This window comes from Laccaria bicolor, genomic scaffold, assembly GCF_000143565.1.
Source record: "Laccaria bicolor S238N-H82 LACBIscaffold_9 genomic scaffold, whole genome shotgun sequence".
In the NCBI taxonomy this organism is placed as follows: Eukaryota; Fungi; Basidiomycota; class Agaricomycetes; order Agaricales; family Hydnangiaceae; genus Laccaria; species Laccaria bicolor.
This window is the reverse complement of record NW_001889880.1, coordinates 149,084-164,737: the sequence shown is the minus strand read 5'-3', so window position 1 is coordinate 164,737 and position 15,654 is coordinate 149,084. Positions and strand designations below refer to the sequence as shown.

At 48.9% G+C, this 15,654-nt stretch overlaps 5 protein-coding genes across 5 annotated transcripts; 3 read left to right on the top strand and 2 right to left on the bottom strand.

Moving 5' to 3' along the window:
* LACBIDRAFT_318681 (uncharacterized protein) lies at window positions 1-4,091 on the top strand (the record flags this gene model as incomplete). Its single annotated transcript, XM_001879845.1, has 19 exons — window positions 1-261; window positions 320-392; window positions 448-517; window positions 571-634; window positions 695-842; window positions 895-948; window positions 1,005-1,240; window positions 1,299-1,446; window positions 1,494-1,905; window positions 1,963-2,051; window positions 2,107-2,672; window positions 2,729-2,938; window positions 2,994-3,075; window positions 3,127-3,257; window positions 3,308-3,424; window positions 3,474-3,574; window positions 3,624-3,721; window positions 3,776-3,901; window positions 3,958-4,091. 19 exons carry the CDS (start codon window positions 1-3, stop codon window positions 4,089-4,091), a joined length of 3,120 nt encoding a protein of 1,039 aa, XP_001879880.1.
* A 435-nt stretch (window positions 4,092-4,526) lies between these two features.
* Window positions 4,527-6,049, bottom strand: LACBIDRAFT_325955 (uncharacterized protein; the record flags this gene model as incomplete). Its single annotated transcript, XM_001879592.1, has 2 exons — window positions 4,527-4,876; window positions 4,936-6,049. The coding sequence occupies 2 exons, from the start codon at window positions 6,047-6,049 to the stop codon at window positions 4,527-4,529; spliced, it is 1,464 nt and encodes a 487-aa protein (XP_001879627.1).
* Window positions 6,050-6,960: 911 nt separating this feature from the next.
* Window positions 6,961-9,525, bottom strand: LACBIDRAFT_184460 (uncharacterized protein; the record flags this gene model as incomplete). Its single annotated transcript, XM_001879591.1, has 8 exons — window positions 6,961-7,191; window positions 7,253-7,560; window positions 7,615-8,315; window positions 8,363-8,427; window positions 8,477-8,612; window positions 8,665-8,758; window positions 8,807-9,141; window positions 9,195-9,525. The coding sequence occupies 8 exons, from the start codon at window positions 9,523-9,525 to the stop codon at window positions 7,032-7,034; spliced, it is 2,130 nt and encodes a 709-aa protein (XP_001879626.1). The 3' UTR covers window positions 6,961-7,031.
* Window positions 9,526-9,860: 335 nt separating this feature from the next.
* LACBIDRAFT_293807 (uncharacterized protein) lies at window positions 9,861-11,099 on the top strand (the record flags this gene model as incomplete). The annotated part of the gene is given in 6 exon segments (XM_001879844.1): window positions 9,861-9,876; window positions 9,896-10,014; window positions 10,080-10,094; window positions 10,328-10,532; window positions 10,580-10,924; window positions 10,972-11,099. 6 exon segments carry the CDS (start codon window positions 9,861-9,863, stop codon window positions 11,055-11,057), a joined length of 786 nt encoding a protein of 261 aa, XP_001879879.1. The 3' UTR covers window positions 11,058-11,099.
* A 774-nt stretch (window positions 11,100-11,873) lies between these two features.
* LACBIDRAFT_325952 (uncharacterized protein) lies at window positions 11,874-13,395 on the top strand (the record flags this gene model as incomplete). The annotated part of the gene is made up of 7 exons (XM_001879843.1): window positions 11,874-11,930; window positions 11,983-12,013; window positions 12,075-12,446; window positions 12,511-12,873; window positions 12,920-13,070; window positions 13,186-13,197; window positions 13,353-13,395. The coding sequence occupies 7 exons, from the start codon at window positions 11,874-11,876 to the stop codon at window positions 13,393-13,395; spliced, it is 1,029 nt and encodes a 342-aa protein (XP_001879878.1).
* Between the last annotated feature and the right edge of the window lie 2,259 nt (window positions 13,396-15,654).

Genomic DNA, 15,654 nt, shown 5'->3' with positions numbered 1-15,654 from the left:
ATGACCAGTCGGGTGACAATCTGTCCTCGTATCTTACTCTCAAAATGCACACCTAGGACATACATTTCAAGGCGCAACCTATCTTCAAGCGCTGTTCGACTTTCAGACGAAGCACCATCAACAAGTGAAGCGCCATTAGACAGCAAGGCGTACTCGAAGACACTTTTCCTTCCAAAGACATCTTTTCCGCTATGGAGCAACCCGGCGGAAGTGGAAGGTCAATATAGGTCGATTACTTGCGATACGTTGTACCGGTGGCAGGTGCGAGAGGGTTTTTGGTCGTCTGTTCTGTTGTCATGTTGATCGGCCTTCGTTGAAGTGGAACTACGCGAAGGGCCCTCTCTTCGTTTTGCATGACGGACCTCCTTACGCGAATGGAGATTTGCATATGGGTGCGTTTCTCCCCTTTTAAGTCTTTTAAGAGATTTTTGTGACGCTTCTATCTAGGCCACGCGTTGAACAAGATCCTCAAAGACATCATCAACCGCTATCACGTTTCTCTCGGACACAGAGTCCAGTACGTTGCAAAATGCGTTGCCGATATTCTGCGTATAAAATATATGCTATCAGTTATGTCCCAGGGTGGGACTGTCATGGTCTTCCCATCGAAAATAAGGCTTTACAGGACCTAAACGTACGCTTCAAATCCCTCTTGGCCCGTATCTCTTGAATAACCAACTGCGTACTTTCTCAGCGCTCATTTTCCGCATTGTCGTCTGGAGATATTAGAAGCGCGGCGAGGGACACTGCTCTTCGCGAGATTTCATCTCAACAGTCCCAGTTCCAAGCCCTCGGTATCATGGCAGATTGGGATTCGGAGGAGGGAACGTACCGGACACTGGGTATGGCTTTCCTTAGTAGGGGGTCAACATTAGGACTGATTTCGTGGTTCAGACCATAGTTATGAGATGCGTCAACTACGAATCTTTCAAAAGATGGTGGAGAAAGGTTCGATTTGTTCCCGTAAAAAAGACCTTGTTTCCTCACGTCATACTTTCCCCTAGGCATGATTTATCGACATTACCGGCCCGTACACTATTCCCCTTCCTCACGTTCAGCTCTGGCAGAAGCGGAACTGGTATACAAGGACGATCATGTTTCGCACTCTGTGTTCGTGAAGTTTCAGGTTGACAGGGATTCTCCAATTCAAAATGATACGTTGAAGCAACTCTTAGCGACGGAAACTTCGGTCAACTTGCTTGTCTGGACAACAACACCGTGGACGCTTACAGCGAATATGGTAGGCTGGTCTGGCCATGCCCAGCATTATTGACGTCGAACTAACTCTACGGTTATAGGGCATCGCCATCAATCCTGAGCTCACCTACGCTGCTGTAAAAACTATAGAGAAGGAACCCCAAGGCGATGTCATCATTGTGTCCTATGACAGGCTAGAACATTTGACACCTGCGATTGGCCAGACCGACCTTCTCGTAACCTTCAAAGGTCAGATTCACCTCCACAACGTTGGGCAGTACTCAATCGTCGGATAGGTTCGGAGCTGATTGACCTTCGGTATACTGCAATCTTCTCAAAGTTGGTGCCGGCCTCTGAACCCCTCAAGATCATCTCTGCCTCACACGTAACTGCGGAATCTGGTACGGGTCTCGTACACTGCGCCCCAGCGCACGGTGCAGAGGATTATCACGCCTTCTTGTCACTTGGCCTTATCTCTACCTCACATAACATCATATGTCATGTTGACAAGGAAGGCCAATTCAACCGGAATGTGGCTGATGTCGTTGGTGACGATGCAGCTGGTAAACTTGTTGGCCGTGCAGTTCTCACAGATGGTTCAAGGGCTGTGGTAGAGCTGCTCCGAGAGATGGGAAGTCTTGTCAAGATCCAGCGGGTCAAGCACCGGTATCCTTACGATTGGAAGACCAACGAGCCTATCATTGTTACGTCGGTTGTTTTCCTACAACATTGACCACTGCACAGTCTGAACCTACCCTTCAACAGTGCAACTTCCCAGTGGTTCGCAAATCTCGATGATATCAAGGATAAGGCGTTGGCTGCGCTCGAAAATGTGTCCTTCTTCCCGCCTGTTTGTGTGTCTCATTTTGTTTACCTTTTTTGGCCCCCCTTGATGGCCACGCTTAACAGCTCAGAATCGACTCGAGTCCTTCGTCCGCTCGCGCTCTGAATGGTGCATCTCTCGTCAACGAGTATGGGGGGTTCCCATTCCTTCTCTGCATCATATTGAAAAGGACACAGCAATTCTCGATTCCACGACACTGGAACATATCCTCAGCGTCTTAGAAGAGAAAGGCGTGGCCCACTGGTGGGATGGACCCGTTGAGGATTTCCTCACCCCCTCCCTTTTACAGCAGGCGCCCGCATCGTCATGGCGCAAGGGAACTGACACCATGGACGTCTGGTTTGACAGCGGCACATCCTGGTCAATGCTGCCTGAGATGGGTGTTGGAAAAGATGACACTACCGGCCGCAAGTTCGACGCTGATGTGTGTTTGGAGGGATCTGACCAGCACCGAGGATGGTTCCAGAGCCAAATGTTGACCTCCATTGGCGCAGCACCCGCGGATAGCGACCCAGCCAGCCCTTATGGTGCATTGATCACTCACGGTATGGTATTAGACGAAAAGGGGAAGAAGATGAGCAAATCGCTTGGTAACATTATCAGTCCCCTCACAGTCATCAACGGTGGAAAGGTTGGAGCTGCTCCACCTGTATCGTGGTGCCTTCCGCTTACTGCTCTTCATTCTAGGATAAGAAGTTGGAGCCAGTGTATGGTGCAGACGTCTTGAGACTCTGGGTTGCCACTATCGATTACTGGCGTGACGTGTCCATCGGCCCAACGGTTCTCGCACAAGTGGCTGAATCCATGCGGAAGATCCGTAATTCTGCAAGATTCTGTCTAGGGAACATCGGAGACAAGCAGACGTTCAAGAGAGTGCCACGTGAAAAGATGGGTTTAGTGGGTTTTCTTTCTTCTTTCCTCTCATTTCGCAGCGATGCTCACTTTCACGCAGGCTGAGAGATACGTTATGCATGAACTGTACCAGTTAGAGCAGACTGCATTGGAAGCGTATGCATCCTATAATTTCCTGAAAGGTCTTGTGTCTCCCTCATTCTTGCGACGTTGGCTGACGCCATCTTGTATAGTGGTCAACGCCCTCTCGCACTTTGCCAACATCACACTATCTTCTCTCTATTTCGACATCACCAAAGATTGCCTGTATGCTGATACCCCCGGAGGCCAACAACGTAGAGCTGTTATGACAGTCCTTGAACATGTTTGTGTCATCATCATTCATCATATCTATTGGTAATAAACCTTCTGCAGATTCTAACAACGATGACCAAAGTTATGGCGCCCATCCTACCTCACCTCGCTGAGGAAATCCACGCCCATTGGAAAGCTGACGGCAAGTCAGTTTTCACGACGCCATGGATCCCATTGGTACGCGTGAGGCAATAAACTCCGATTTTTGGCTCTCACCCCATCGTAGGATCCCCAATGGAAAGATCTACATGCTTCGCAGGACATGACTTCCCTCTTTGTTGTCCGCGACGCTGTACTCGCCCTGCTCGAGCACGCTCGCGGAAAAAAGTCTGTCCGTTTGTTCATCAGCCCTCTTGATATCTAACGAAAAGGCTAGGAATATGAAGAGTTCTCTTGAAGCTGAAATCGACATCATCTTTCCTGAAAACGTCTCCCAGGGTGAAAATGCACTTTTAGATGTAATTCGAAGAGAAGGTTTGGTCCAAACGGCATTTTTCATGTGACTGTCCAGCTAAGTTCACACTCCAGAAAAATTCCTCAAAACCCTATTCATTGTTTCCGATGCATTGATTGTTGAGGAGGAATACATCGGCTCATATGACGATCCCAAATATGCTCCCTCTTGGCTATACATAACCAGCATAGCGATACCAGGTAAGCCTCTCCACGCCCCTTCCTTTCGATTAGCGATCCGAAAGCCCTTGCTCTAGGTCTTGATGAGGATGCGCGCCTGCATCTCCATGTGCGGTCACCTATCCTTCAGAAATGCCCTCGTTGCTGGACATATACCCGACAAGAGGAACAGAACCTCTGTAAGCGGTGTAAGAAAGTACTTCGTCAATGAAAACTCTCCACTCGGAAACCCCAATTCATCTACTGATACGTTTGGTGCGCTTTGTTACATGAGAGAACGGGGCGGCTACAATCATATGTCAATGTAACAATCTCCAAAGGTCATGCGTCTTCCAAGTGACCACCTTCTTCATGCGAAGTCGTTTGGTAAAGAGTCTCGCGAGATCAGTGTCGAGAGTGCCTAAGCGGCGCAGAGCTTCGGATTCAGACGAAGGGAGAAGGGAAGCGATCTTGAGGAGTAACTCTGGCGAGGATTCGGACGTTCAAGACGCAGTCGACTCTTTCAACAAGAAAACGAAAAGGGTCAAAGCACGTGAAAGAAAAGGGCATTGACAAACCACGCTCCGTAGACGCGGACAAAGCGGACATGGACACTCAGACCCATGTATCTACTCATTGAAAATCAACGCAAATTATGGTGATTCCGTCAACCATTCGCCACAGACAAGATGCCCCGAGCAGCCACGTTGGGCAGGTTTTTTTCTAGCAAAGATAGCGCCCATTTCCTACACTTTGGCACGCGAAATTCAACTGTTTCGAGACTTGCAAAACGAGGCAAGGCGAGGGTGTGCTCGATTTGCCTCCAGGCGATCGTCTTAAGTGCTTCGGGTTCGTGCATGAGGAGCTGAAGACTAATTGTGGCAATATTTGGTGAACACAACTGTGCGAGGATTTCGGAAATTTTGTCCCGTGGTGGGGGTCCGCTTCCTTCCCATTGGCTGACCTGCAGATGGCTGATATAAAGCGTCTGAAGACCTGTGTTGTACACCAGATTGACTAGATAGTCAACGTCAATATAGTGGCATCATGAGGGCAGAGCATTCAAGGCGACATACCTTTCCTGATGCGGCTGGGTGTGTACAAACTGAGATGTTTGAGCGTAGGTCCAAGTACGCGCAAGAAGTTTGCACAAGCGAGCGCGTCGTCTGGGCCAAAAACTCCCCCCACCTCTAGTGACTCTATTGGTTGGGTCGCGCATCTTAACATCCAATCAAAGAATTGCCCCTGTTTCTCCATGAATATTGCCATGTGCCGAAGGCGGGGAGGCAAGCGTAGGTTGGGTGCCAGGGATCGTCTAGTTCCCCATGCAATGTCGGTCAAAGAAAGCCGAACCAAGTTTCGAGGTGCACAAACGACCCCGACAAAATCTGAAAATCCGGGGAAAGACCAGCTTCGCAGCTCTAAACCTTCCAGGCTGAGAAAGTCCTGGAGGTGCGAGATGAGCTTTGGGTTCTCGCCATATCCTTTGAACAACGAGAGCTTCGTGATCGACGTGAATGTCTTGACATGGCGGAGGACGTTGTCGAAATGGAAGTCAGGGACTCGTCGACACGATGCATTGTTCAGTATGAAGAAGTGGTCTATGTGCCCAGTTTGCTTCTGGATGGTGAGATGCCGGATGTAAGTTCCGATCGTGGTATGCGGGGACGTCACAAGGTCCAGGAACCCTGCTGTATTGCCTGGTTCAATGGTCATCTTCGCATAGAAGTGAACTCTGCATAGGGAGAGCCAAGTTCGACAGACTCTACTGCATGCTGCGAGCGCCGCTCTATCGTCGTGGAGGTAATCGATGATGATTTGGACAAGTTCACATGGGAAGTGATCTGATATCGTCTCGGACAAGGGGAGGGTAATCGAATGTCTGGGAGGGCTTTGTTTGTGGGTTTTAAGAATGGATCTTGGCGTAGTCACGACGAGGGATTGGGATGGAGAATGTAGTTTGGAGGATACGGCCATGATAGAAATGCTGGGGACTCGGAACTGCGTAGGAGCGGCCTTGCGGGCTGTCAACTTGTGACTTTGTTGGATAAATGACCCCTCTAATTGCTCCCAGGTCCGTAGCGGGGTATTTTGTGAATAATCTCCCGAGAATCTTCCAAATTGCCGGGAGTCGAGAGGGTCTGGTGAGGAGTTGTCGGAAAGATGGTTGGACTCGTTACTTGAGCACATATGCAGCCAATGATGCTGTGCACTGGTTGACAGAGACTCAGGGTCTCAGGGCGATAACCTGTTATTACTATGGCGACGACGCTGTTGCTTAGTCGACCGTTTAAGTATGGGGAGATATTCGCTGAAACCTGTTGCCAAATATTAATGAGCTAAGGCTCGGGGCCTGGGCCAAGCGGGAGGTAGGAAACTGTCTCGATTTACCAGAAACCCAACAGAAACCGTCAATCAATTCCCGTTAGCCCTTTCGTCGACATCAAGCAGTGGTCGCTCAAACATGATCCAGCACATGCTACTACGCAGTCAGAGTTGCGGGGCGCTGGGGAGGTGATTGCCGCAGATTAAATCTAAGAAGGCAGGGGGATAAGAGGGCGGCGCCGGGCGCGCGGAGTATTTTCGTAGAGAAAGGATAGCTCACGAATCACAATGTGCGCTACACCGTCACAGCAACGCACTGCTTGCTGTCGAGAAACCACTCGGGTAAGTATCTTTCCGTTTCCGTTCTGTCAGCTCCTTGACGCGAGAGGAATGTCTTGCTCCTTGTCGTGGGTAAACATATTGCCTGTATTCATGCCCAAGTCCGAGGTGGAGATAAAAGGCCTTCGTGCACTGGCAGATGCACACGGAGGCTTAAGAGATGAAAAGTACTTGATCAACAAATATTTTGAGAGCTCGAGAGATGGCAACTTTTGATCGAGACGTGGTCCGCTAAAAATAACTCTGAGTTCAAGACTCGAGTGATAAATCACTGCAAAGCGCTCCCACGTAAAAGGGAAGATCACGGTAGTCTTTGTAGCACATAATTGATGGGTAGCCATCCGCACCGGCGCACCCACATGAAAGTCGGAATACATCACAGTCACAATGAGAGATTCCTCAGGATTTACCCCTCTATCTCAAGTTCTCTGCAGAGAAAAGGAAACGGCTTCGATTTGCTTCAAATGATTTACAGATAATAGTCTCCCCACACATCCAGCGAGCCAAACTAATAAGATCGCCCAAACATGGTCCAGCGCTTCGCATCACTACCGCACGCCGGGCATTTCGTCTTACCATGTTCAATCGGGGTCCAAGGGGATTGGTCAAACGGAATGGCAAGTGACTTGGCACCAGCTGATGGCGCACGCTCGTCCTGGGGTTCAGCACTGAAAAATAGACAGCAGGTCAGCGTCAGGGTACCAAAACAACGAGGAAAAGATAACTCACGATTTGCCACTCCGTTCCTTGATATCATCCTCACAAGCCTCGACTTCACACCACGGCATCACGACGATGCACTTGTTGTCGAGCGTGGGGATGACGTCCTTCCAGTCCGTCACCTCCTTGACGCGAGACCAGTATTGTTCCTTGGCGCGATTGAACATGTTGTCTTGGATGACCTCAAGGAAATCGGCGACGTTCTTGCCAATGTTAGCGAGGGGAAGCGGCTTCTTGTCGCCGTTATCGCGTCGGACAGAGAGGGTTTGTTGTTTCTTGAGGTCGTTGGGTCCTATCTCTAGACGAAGGGGGACACCCTGACATATACGTGATCAGCCATTGCATAAGTCACAACGGAGAAACAGCTATACCTTCTGTTCCCAATCATTGAACTTGTAGCCAGGAGTGTACCCCTCACGAAGGTCAGCCTTAGCCCGGACACCAGCCTTCTTCAACGTCTTGGCCAGCTCCTCGCAAGCATCATTGATCTCAGCCCTCTGCTCGTCCGTCGACTTCGCCGTGATACCGCAAGGAACGACAATAACCTGAATACTCGCCACCCTCGGCGGAAGCACCAGCCCTTGATTATCACCATGCACCATGACCATCACACCAATCGTGCGCGTCGACAACCCCCACGAGTTCTGCCATACGTACGACTTGGACTTATCAACCGGGTCCTCCACGAAGATATTGAACATCTCCGGCCTGGAGAAGTTTTGACCTAGACAATGCGATGTGGCCGCTTGTATTCCGCGGCCAGAGGTTGGGATGAATCCTTCGAGGGTAGTGGTGTACAGTCCTCCAGCGAATTTCTCCTTCTCAGACTTGATACCTGGGATAACGGGGACGGCGAGGAGATCTTCGTAGACTTGACGATAGAGGTCGAGGATCTGTCGCACCTCGGCGTCGGCTTCGGCTTTGGTGAGGAAGGCGGTGTGGCCTTCTTGCCAGAGGAACTCGCGCGTGCGGAGGAATGGTTGTGGGTTTTTGAATTCCCAACGAACGACGCTGTTCCATTGGTTGAGTTTGAGTGGGAGGTCGCGATGACTTCTGATCCATTTGGCGTAGTCTGGACAGACGTTAGACATGTCGGAAGGAGATGTCGACAACACGTACAAGGGTACATGGCAGTCTCGGATGTTGGACGGATTGCAATAGGTTCTTCAAGGTCGGAGTTTCCACTGCAAATATGTGAATAGTGTTTCTTTGCGTAGATGTAAGGGAGCTCACGCCCTCGTCACCCAGGCCACCTCTGGAGAGAATCCCTCTATATGGTCCTTTTCTCGCTCTAATACAGACTGAGATACGAACATAGGGAAGTACGAGTTTTGAACGCCGAGTTCCTTTATCTGGGTGTTAAACCAAGCTGCACCAGAAAACGAATCAGATAGGCAAAGTGCCACATGACAATGACTCACTTTGGATCTCCTCCCAGATGCTATATGACCACGGTTTAAGGATATAACACCCACTGACGCTGTAATAGTCTAGCATGTCCGCTTTGAGCAGAACCTACCACACACGATCAGCCTGTATCGAATATGTCCAAGGCAAACGTACGTTGGTATACCATCCGGGGAAATCAACTTCCTTCTTTACTCCAATGGCAATCTGAACCGCACCCTCGATCTTTGCATCTTCTTTCTCCTTCACTGGAGGTTTTGATGTCTGAGCTACGGCAGCTGGGGAGGGCGCAGTGGTGTCCAAGTCCACCACCTTGATTTCAGTCGTTTCTAAACTCTTAAGATGAGCGACGATGTCTTGTCCTGAAAGAAAAACGGTGTTGCTGGAGGAAAGGCCGTGGACGGCGAAGAGTGAGGAGGATTCAGCGATCGAGGGATCCAAGACCGTGACGACCTTTGAAAATATCTCGCTGTCGATTGCAAGAGGGGATACTGAAATAAAAATGTTAGATAATGATTTTGAAATGAACAAACAGGAGACGTACGGGCGTTCTTATCAACCGAAAAAAACTCTTTGAGCAGATCCTCCGACGCCAACCGCAGCTCCTTCAAATTCAGCTGCTTGGCAATGGCATTCGAGTTGGTCTCCGTCTCATCGCGAGCAATTACGACGACCGGAACCGGGGTAGCTGATTTCGCAGTCTTGGGTTTGTAGACAAGGGTTTTGATGAGCTCAAATGATTTCGGAGAAGATTCATGGGCAACAAGGGCCTCGCGCCACGCTGCTGGGGATGTGGTTTCGGCATGCGATACTGTAGAATCTAGAGTTATGTTGAGGGCCGAGAATGCACTCGCAATCCTGTCCTGGAAAGCCATGGAGGATGAGAAGAGGCGGAAAGAGGCGTTTGTGTGTGACTCGACGAAATTTGGTCTCCTGACTCTTATCGATATCAGATCCCGTCCCACCAACCCAATCCCGTGGGCGCGCAGTAGCTGTCTGGCAGCATGTCGCCCTGCAAGCATGAATTGCAAGGTGAAAGCTTTTTGTTGTGCTGGACGCGAAATTTGCGCCGTCAACAGGGACCAATGATCGTGTGGATGACCCTGCTGATTATAACCAACTCAATTACTGCTAGAGCATCCTGGACAGCACTCTCAATGAGACAACTCTAATGTTCACTAAATTCGATGGCTCATAACTGAGAAATGGGATGATTGTCTTTGCTAGTAGGTGTGGCCACCGCAGACTGCCCAGAGAGTCGAGACGCCCAACCCTCTTCTCACATTAACTCTTCTCACCACGGCCAAATGAGCAGGAGTAAACCTGGATCATCTTCGTTGAATGGCTCAGGAGGCATCGAACCGGTAAGTTTGCGAACGGCTTTCCAGCTCTCTCGTTCTAACGATCGCGAAGACACCTGAACCCAAAGCTGGGCCTCGCCATAGTACGTCTGTCCTTCTCTTGGCAATGACAATTCCCTCAACGTCGGCCACGGCCCATTTCCCAGTATACTACCGGATTTACACCAGACAAGGCGCACTCGAATCGAACAACCCCATCTATTCCAACGATCGCTTCATCAGCCGCATCGTATCGAGATCCGTAGCGCCTCCGCATACCGCTGCATCCTTGAAAAAGCATATCTGCAGGATTGAAGGATTCGATTTATTTATAAAGTGTACCTTGTATTCGTCACTCTCGGGTGACCAAGCACCTGTAGAGGACTCCGCCCGTCTCGCGCTCAGAGGGACATCTGGGCCAGGTGTATCCGAGATAGACCCGGTCGGTTTGGTCGTTGACGTTTCGGACGCCGAGAAGCGATCAAAAGTGTCTTCGGTGGAGGTGAAAGATCTCGTTGCATGGCCGTCGACGCGTCTCTATGGTGCGTCTTTAGTCCCCAAGGGTTTCACTCTCCCACCTTCTTATTAGTGTATTACCGTGTATACGACGAGGGCGGTGAAATTTCCTCCAAGACCTCCTTCGATGACACCGATTCGTCTCTCGGCCGGCTTGATACCCTATGTATTTCACCCCCATACACAGCTCTTTCCTTGAAGTATTGCATCACGAAAGCAGAAGGGGTATCTCCAGACCGGGTTTGTGATCTATTCGAGGATGAGGGCGGCGACAGTACATTGAAAGATGGTGATACTGTTGCTCTTCTCTCTGATAGTTATCCAGGCGTTTCAAAGGAAGAACCTCTAGCTATTGTTTACGGAGTGCAGAAGGATGCTACCAACCCATCAGAACAACTGGAATTTGCGGAATACGGCAGTCAGTTTCAGACATACCCTTTCATTCCGTGACTGATCTCTTTTTAGCTTGGGAAAATATCGATGCGTACCAGATAGGGTTGAATGCTTTTTTGAAGAAACCCTGCAAGTCTTTTGTTCATGTCAAAGAATAAACTCCTAATAGGCCTCTTCAACATGTTTCTTGCAGTTGTTCCCAAACTTCCCACGTTGTAATCTAAGCCGCTAGTGCTAGACCTTACTATTGGGATGATATACCCGATACTCAGCAAAGGTATCACGTTACAGAATCTATACATCAAGCCCAAACTTCCAATCATGCCACAGACTCAATGAGGCGTAGATGGCTGAAGATCAGGCTCGGACTTAATTGCAAGTAAGCTTTCTTTTGATGTAATCACCCAGAGCATCCTGCACGGCAGTGCCAATGAGACAACTCTCTCAATTTTCACTGAATTCAATGGCTTATGACCGAGATTTTCCAAGAAATGGGATGAGTTTTACAGAGATCGACCCACGTACTGCACAATAAAAGAAGCATTTACGCCCATATTCGTCGACGCAACGTTCCTCATATTATTGTAAAGGCTATCAGTCCCCACCTAAATCAAAGATTTTGAGGTTAGGGATTAAATGCTTGCTGAGATACAACACATTTTCGTGCACCAACTTGTACTTGTTTGTCCAGGCCTTTCATTGCTCGCTGCGCTCGCAATTTTGAGCTGACATTGCCCACCTTCACGACTAATACTATCCAACCACGTACGTCGCCAGCTGAAAAAAATTGCTCGTATTCCGGACGGGTAGAAAAACCGAAAATCCCAAGACTGTTGAATCACGGGAGTGTGCGAGGTGGTCAACAGAGCGTGTGTTCCAATTGGCTGGAAGTGGAACCAGCGCTTGTCATGGCAGGCGCACCCCAGAGACGCCCGACCCTCTTCTCACACTAATCTTACTATCACCACGGCCAAATGAGCAGCACTAAAGCTGGATCATCTTCGTTGGATGGCTCAGGGGGCATCGAACCGGTAAGTTTGCGAACGCCTTTTCATCCCTCTCGTTCCAACTTCAATCACGCAGGTATCCGAACCCAGAGCTGGGCCTCGCCACAGTACGTCTCCTTCTCTCGGCAATGATAATTCCCTCAATGCCGGCCACGGCCCATTTCCCAGTATACTACCGGATTTACACCAAGCAAGGCGCACTCGAATCAAACAACCCCATCTATTCCAACGATCGCTTCATCAGCCGCATCGTATCAAGATCCGTAGCACCTCCGCATACCGCTGCATCCTTGAAAAAGCATATCTGCAGGATTGAAGGATTTGAGTTATCTACCAAGTGTACCTTGTATTCATCACTCTCGGACCAAGCACCTGTAGAGGACTCCGCCCGTCTCGCGCTCAGAGGGACGTCTGGGCCAGGCGTATCTGAGATAGACCCGGTCATTTTGGTCGTCGACGTTTTGGACGCCGAGAAGCGATCAAAAGTGTCTTCGGTGGGAGTGAAAGATCTCGTTGAATGGTCGACGACGCGTCTGTATGGTGCGTCTTTGGCCACCGAGGATTACTCTTTCATTTTAACACGTTGTTAACACGTTCTTTTCAGTCTACTACCGTGTATACGACGAGGGCGGTGAAATTTCCTCCAAGACCTCCTTCGATGACACTGATTCGTCTCTCGGCCGGCTTGATACCGTCTGTATTTCACCCCCACACACGGCTCTTTCCTTGAAGTGTTGCATCATGGGAGCAGAAGGGGTATCCCCAGACCGGGCTTGTAATCTATTCGAGGATGAGGGCGGCGAGAGTACAATGAAAGATGGTGATACTGTTGCTCTTCTCTCTGATAGTTATCCAGGCGTTTCAAAGGAAGAACCTTTAGCTGTTGTTTACGGACTGCAGAAGGACGCTACCGACTCATCAGAACAACCGAACTTTACGAAAAAACTTATAGCGAAATCATACGGCAGTCAGTCTCAGACATACCCTTTTTTCCATGATTGATCCCTTTCTAGCTTGGGCGGACTATGATAGTAGATGGCACACGACGACAACTGGTGAAATATTTCACACAGATGGGATTTCATTAACGAAGCCATACGATAATGGCAGCATTACCGGTACTTTCCTTCCAGTTTGTCGCGAAGCCCTCCCGCTGACCACTATGTGATGCAGAATGTGCATGCTACGTAGCAGTAAATTCTTCTGGGAAGAAAGCCTGCAGGTTTTTTTTTTATGTCAAAGAATAAATTCCTAATAAGCTTCTTTGTGTTTCTCGCAGTTATTCATCAGGGTGAGTCCTCCCAAACTACCCGCGTTTTAATCTAAGCCGCTAGTGCTAGATTATACATATTTTGGTTGATTAGGATGATGTACCCGATACTCAATAAAGCAATCTTCTTGTATCACGTCCAGCCAGGATGATCTACAGAATCTATCATGCCGCAGATTCATTGAGGCGCAGATGGGTGACGATCAGACTTGGACTTAATTGCAATTTTTTTGAAAGATGGCTTAGGTGAGCATTGCGAGGGGAGTTGAATCTGAAGTGGGGGCGCTCAGGTTGTCTGGACCGTAAAAATTGGCGCCCTTTACTACTCGCAGGTGAAAAGGTCTTGGAGTTTGACCTCTCATCATAATAACGAAGTACGCGCAAAGAGAAGGGTTCTAAACGCAACATACAACGATGTAAACAAGGATGAAATTGGGGTGAAAGGCGATGTTGGTGTTGTGTCAATCTCGAAACCTTCAGGCGCAGATAAGAAGTTAACACGATTTTTAAGATCTAAGCTAATAAAACACACAAGATTTGAGCATTGAAGAACTCTGACCAGACGGCCTGGCGGCCCTGGCCCTAGAGATTCGTGAGCCTAAGCAAGACGGTGGAATGTTGAGTGAGTTACCAATACCTCCACTGTAAACTCTCAAAAATATTTTTGTCAATTGAGGCTAGCACTGTGGAGAGAAATGGTTGTCAATTAGATTGACTTGCTTTGATGGGCAACCTTGGCAAAACAACAATGTGACCATCTTATCTCCCTTATATATCAGCTCATGCTCAATGTTCTATCCAATAAATCTCCACACACAGCCACATGTATATTGTCAAACTCTGTTCAAATTTTCAAATGCATAGCATGGATTGTTGTGGTGCTATAGCTTGTTGACCCGTTAGTGCTGAAGACCCATTAGGGGTCACATGACGGTAGAAGGTGTATCTATAAGGTAGAGGACATCCACTTCCTTCCAACGTCACATGATGAGTGTGACAATTCCAAAAGTGTCTATATTTCTACAATAAATTCCTCAAATAATAACAAAAGCTTTTCAGGACAATCGGTTTCCATAGAATTGCTCCAAAAGTAGTTGTGATGTTGTAGAAATAAAGAAATCAGGAGAAAATTGAATATTTAGTGTGATCGCCCAGAAATACTGCCAATGCAGCGGTATTCTGCAGCGCATCTTGTGGAATCCTGTCCCTCTCCTTTCAATGCATCAGTAAGTTCTACCTAAATTTGTTTGCATTAATGTGATATTGTTGGAGGTTTGCCATGCAAGCTGACCGCTTTATGGATGCCTATGAAAAGGGCCTCAACAGCCATCAAGCTGCTGGGGCAGCGCACAAATATCGAGGACACTGTGTTCTCCCACAAACACTTATGGATGACATGGAGAAAGCAAATATCTATTAAATTTGCTCTATCCAGAGCATCTACTGGACTGTTTGCCTTTCCATTTCATCAATTCCTGGCATGTTACTGTACATAATTTCATATTTCTGGGGGATTAGACCTAGTTCTTACTCTTAAAACTTTTACTTTTGTATATAAATGCTTAATCCAATTTTAAATGATTCTAGGGTCTTCGATTTTGTGATTTGTGGGTGAGCAATATCTAATTCTCATTTCTCTTATTTTCTCGAGGTGTACATAGTTCCTGATTTAGATGAGGATGTCACAACAAAGTAACTGCACGTGATGTTGGGAGGAAGTGGATGTCGAACGTTGCCACGTCGTTTCTTACACCATGATGATCACCATCCACCGCCGTCTCAAACCATGACCACCCACGACATTGACAACAAAGACGCTGACGATGCACGTTGCTGTGCCCAGGTGAGTACAGCAACCCCTCCCAGCTCCCCTTCTAAGTTTTGACCAACCAGGTGCTACGTCGCTGATTGCGACGTGGCAACCACACAACGAACGTTGAGCGTTCGACGTTTGTCGTCGTCTTTTCTGTTACACACCACATGACACGCCAATGACCCGGCATCCATGAACAACAACCCAGTGCCCACAAACGACGCCCAGCAACCAGCGACAAGACCCATGGCCCACGAAGACAAGAAGAAACCCCACCAGCCACCACCCGGCCCCCACAAATGGTGAACCAGCCCCCACAGACGCCAAAACGAGCACACCACACACAAACAACGAAAACGACCGCCCACGCATGAAGACCAGTGCCCATGAAAACGACCGCCGACGACGATAGCCACTGAACGGGGACCAGCGCCCATGAAAACGACTGCCTACAGACATGAACAACCGCCCAGGAAGACGAGTGCCCCCAAAACAACGCGCCCACGAACAACAAAGCCGGCCGCCCAGTTACAACAATGACCAAAGGACGACGAGTGCTCATGGACGACGACCACCCCCGTTGACAAACAGAGACAACTGTCCACAAAAGTGAACAGACATGGGCAACGACGAGCCCAGGTGAGTCCCCCCCTCTTCCACCCTAC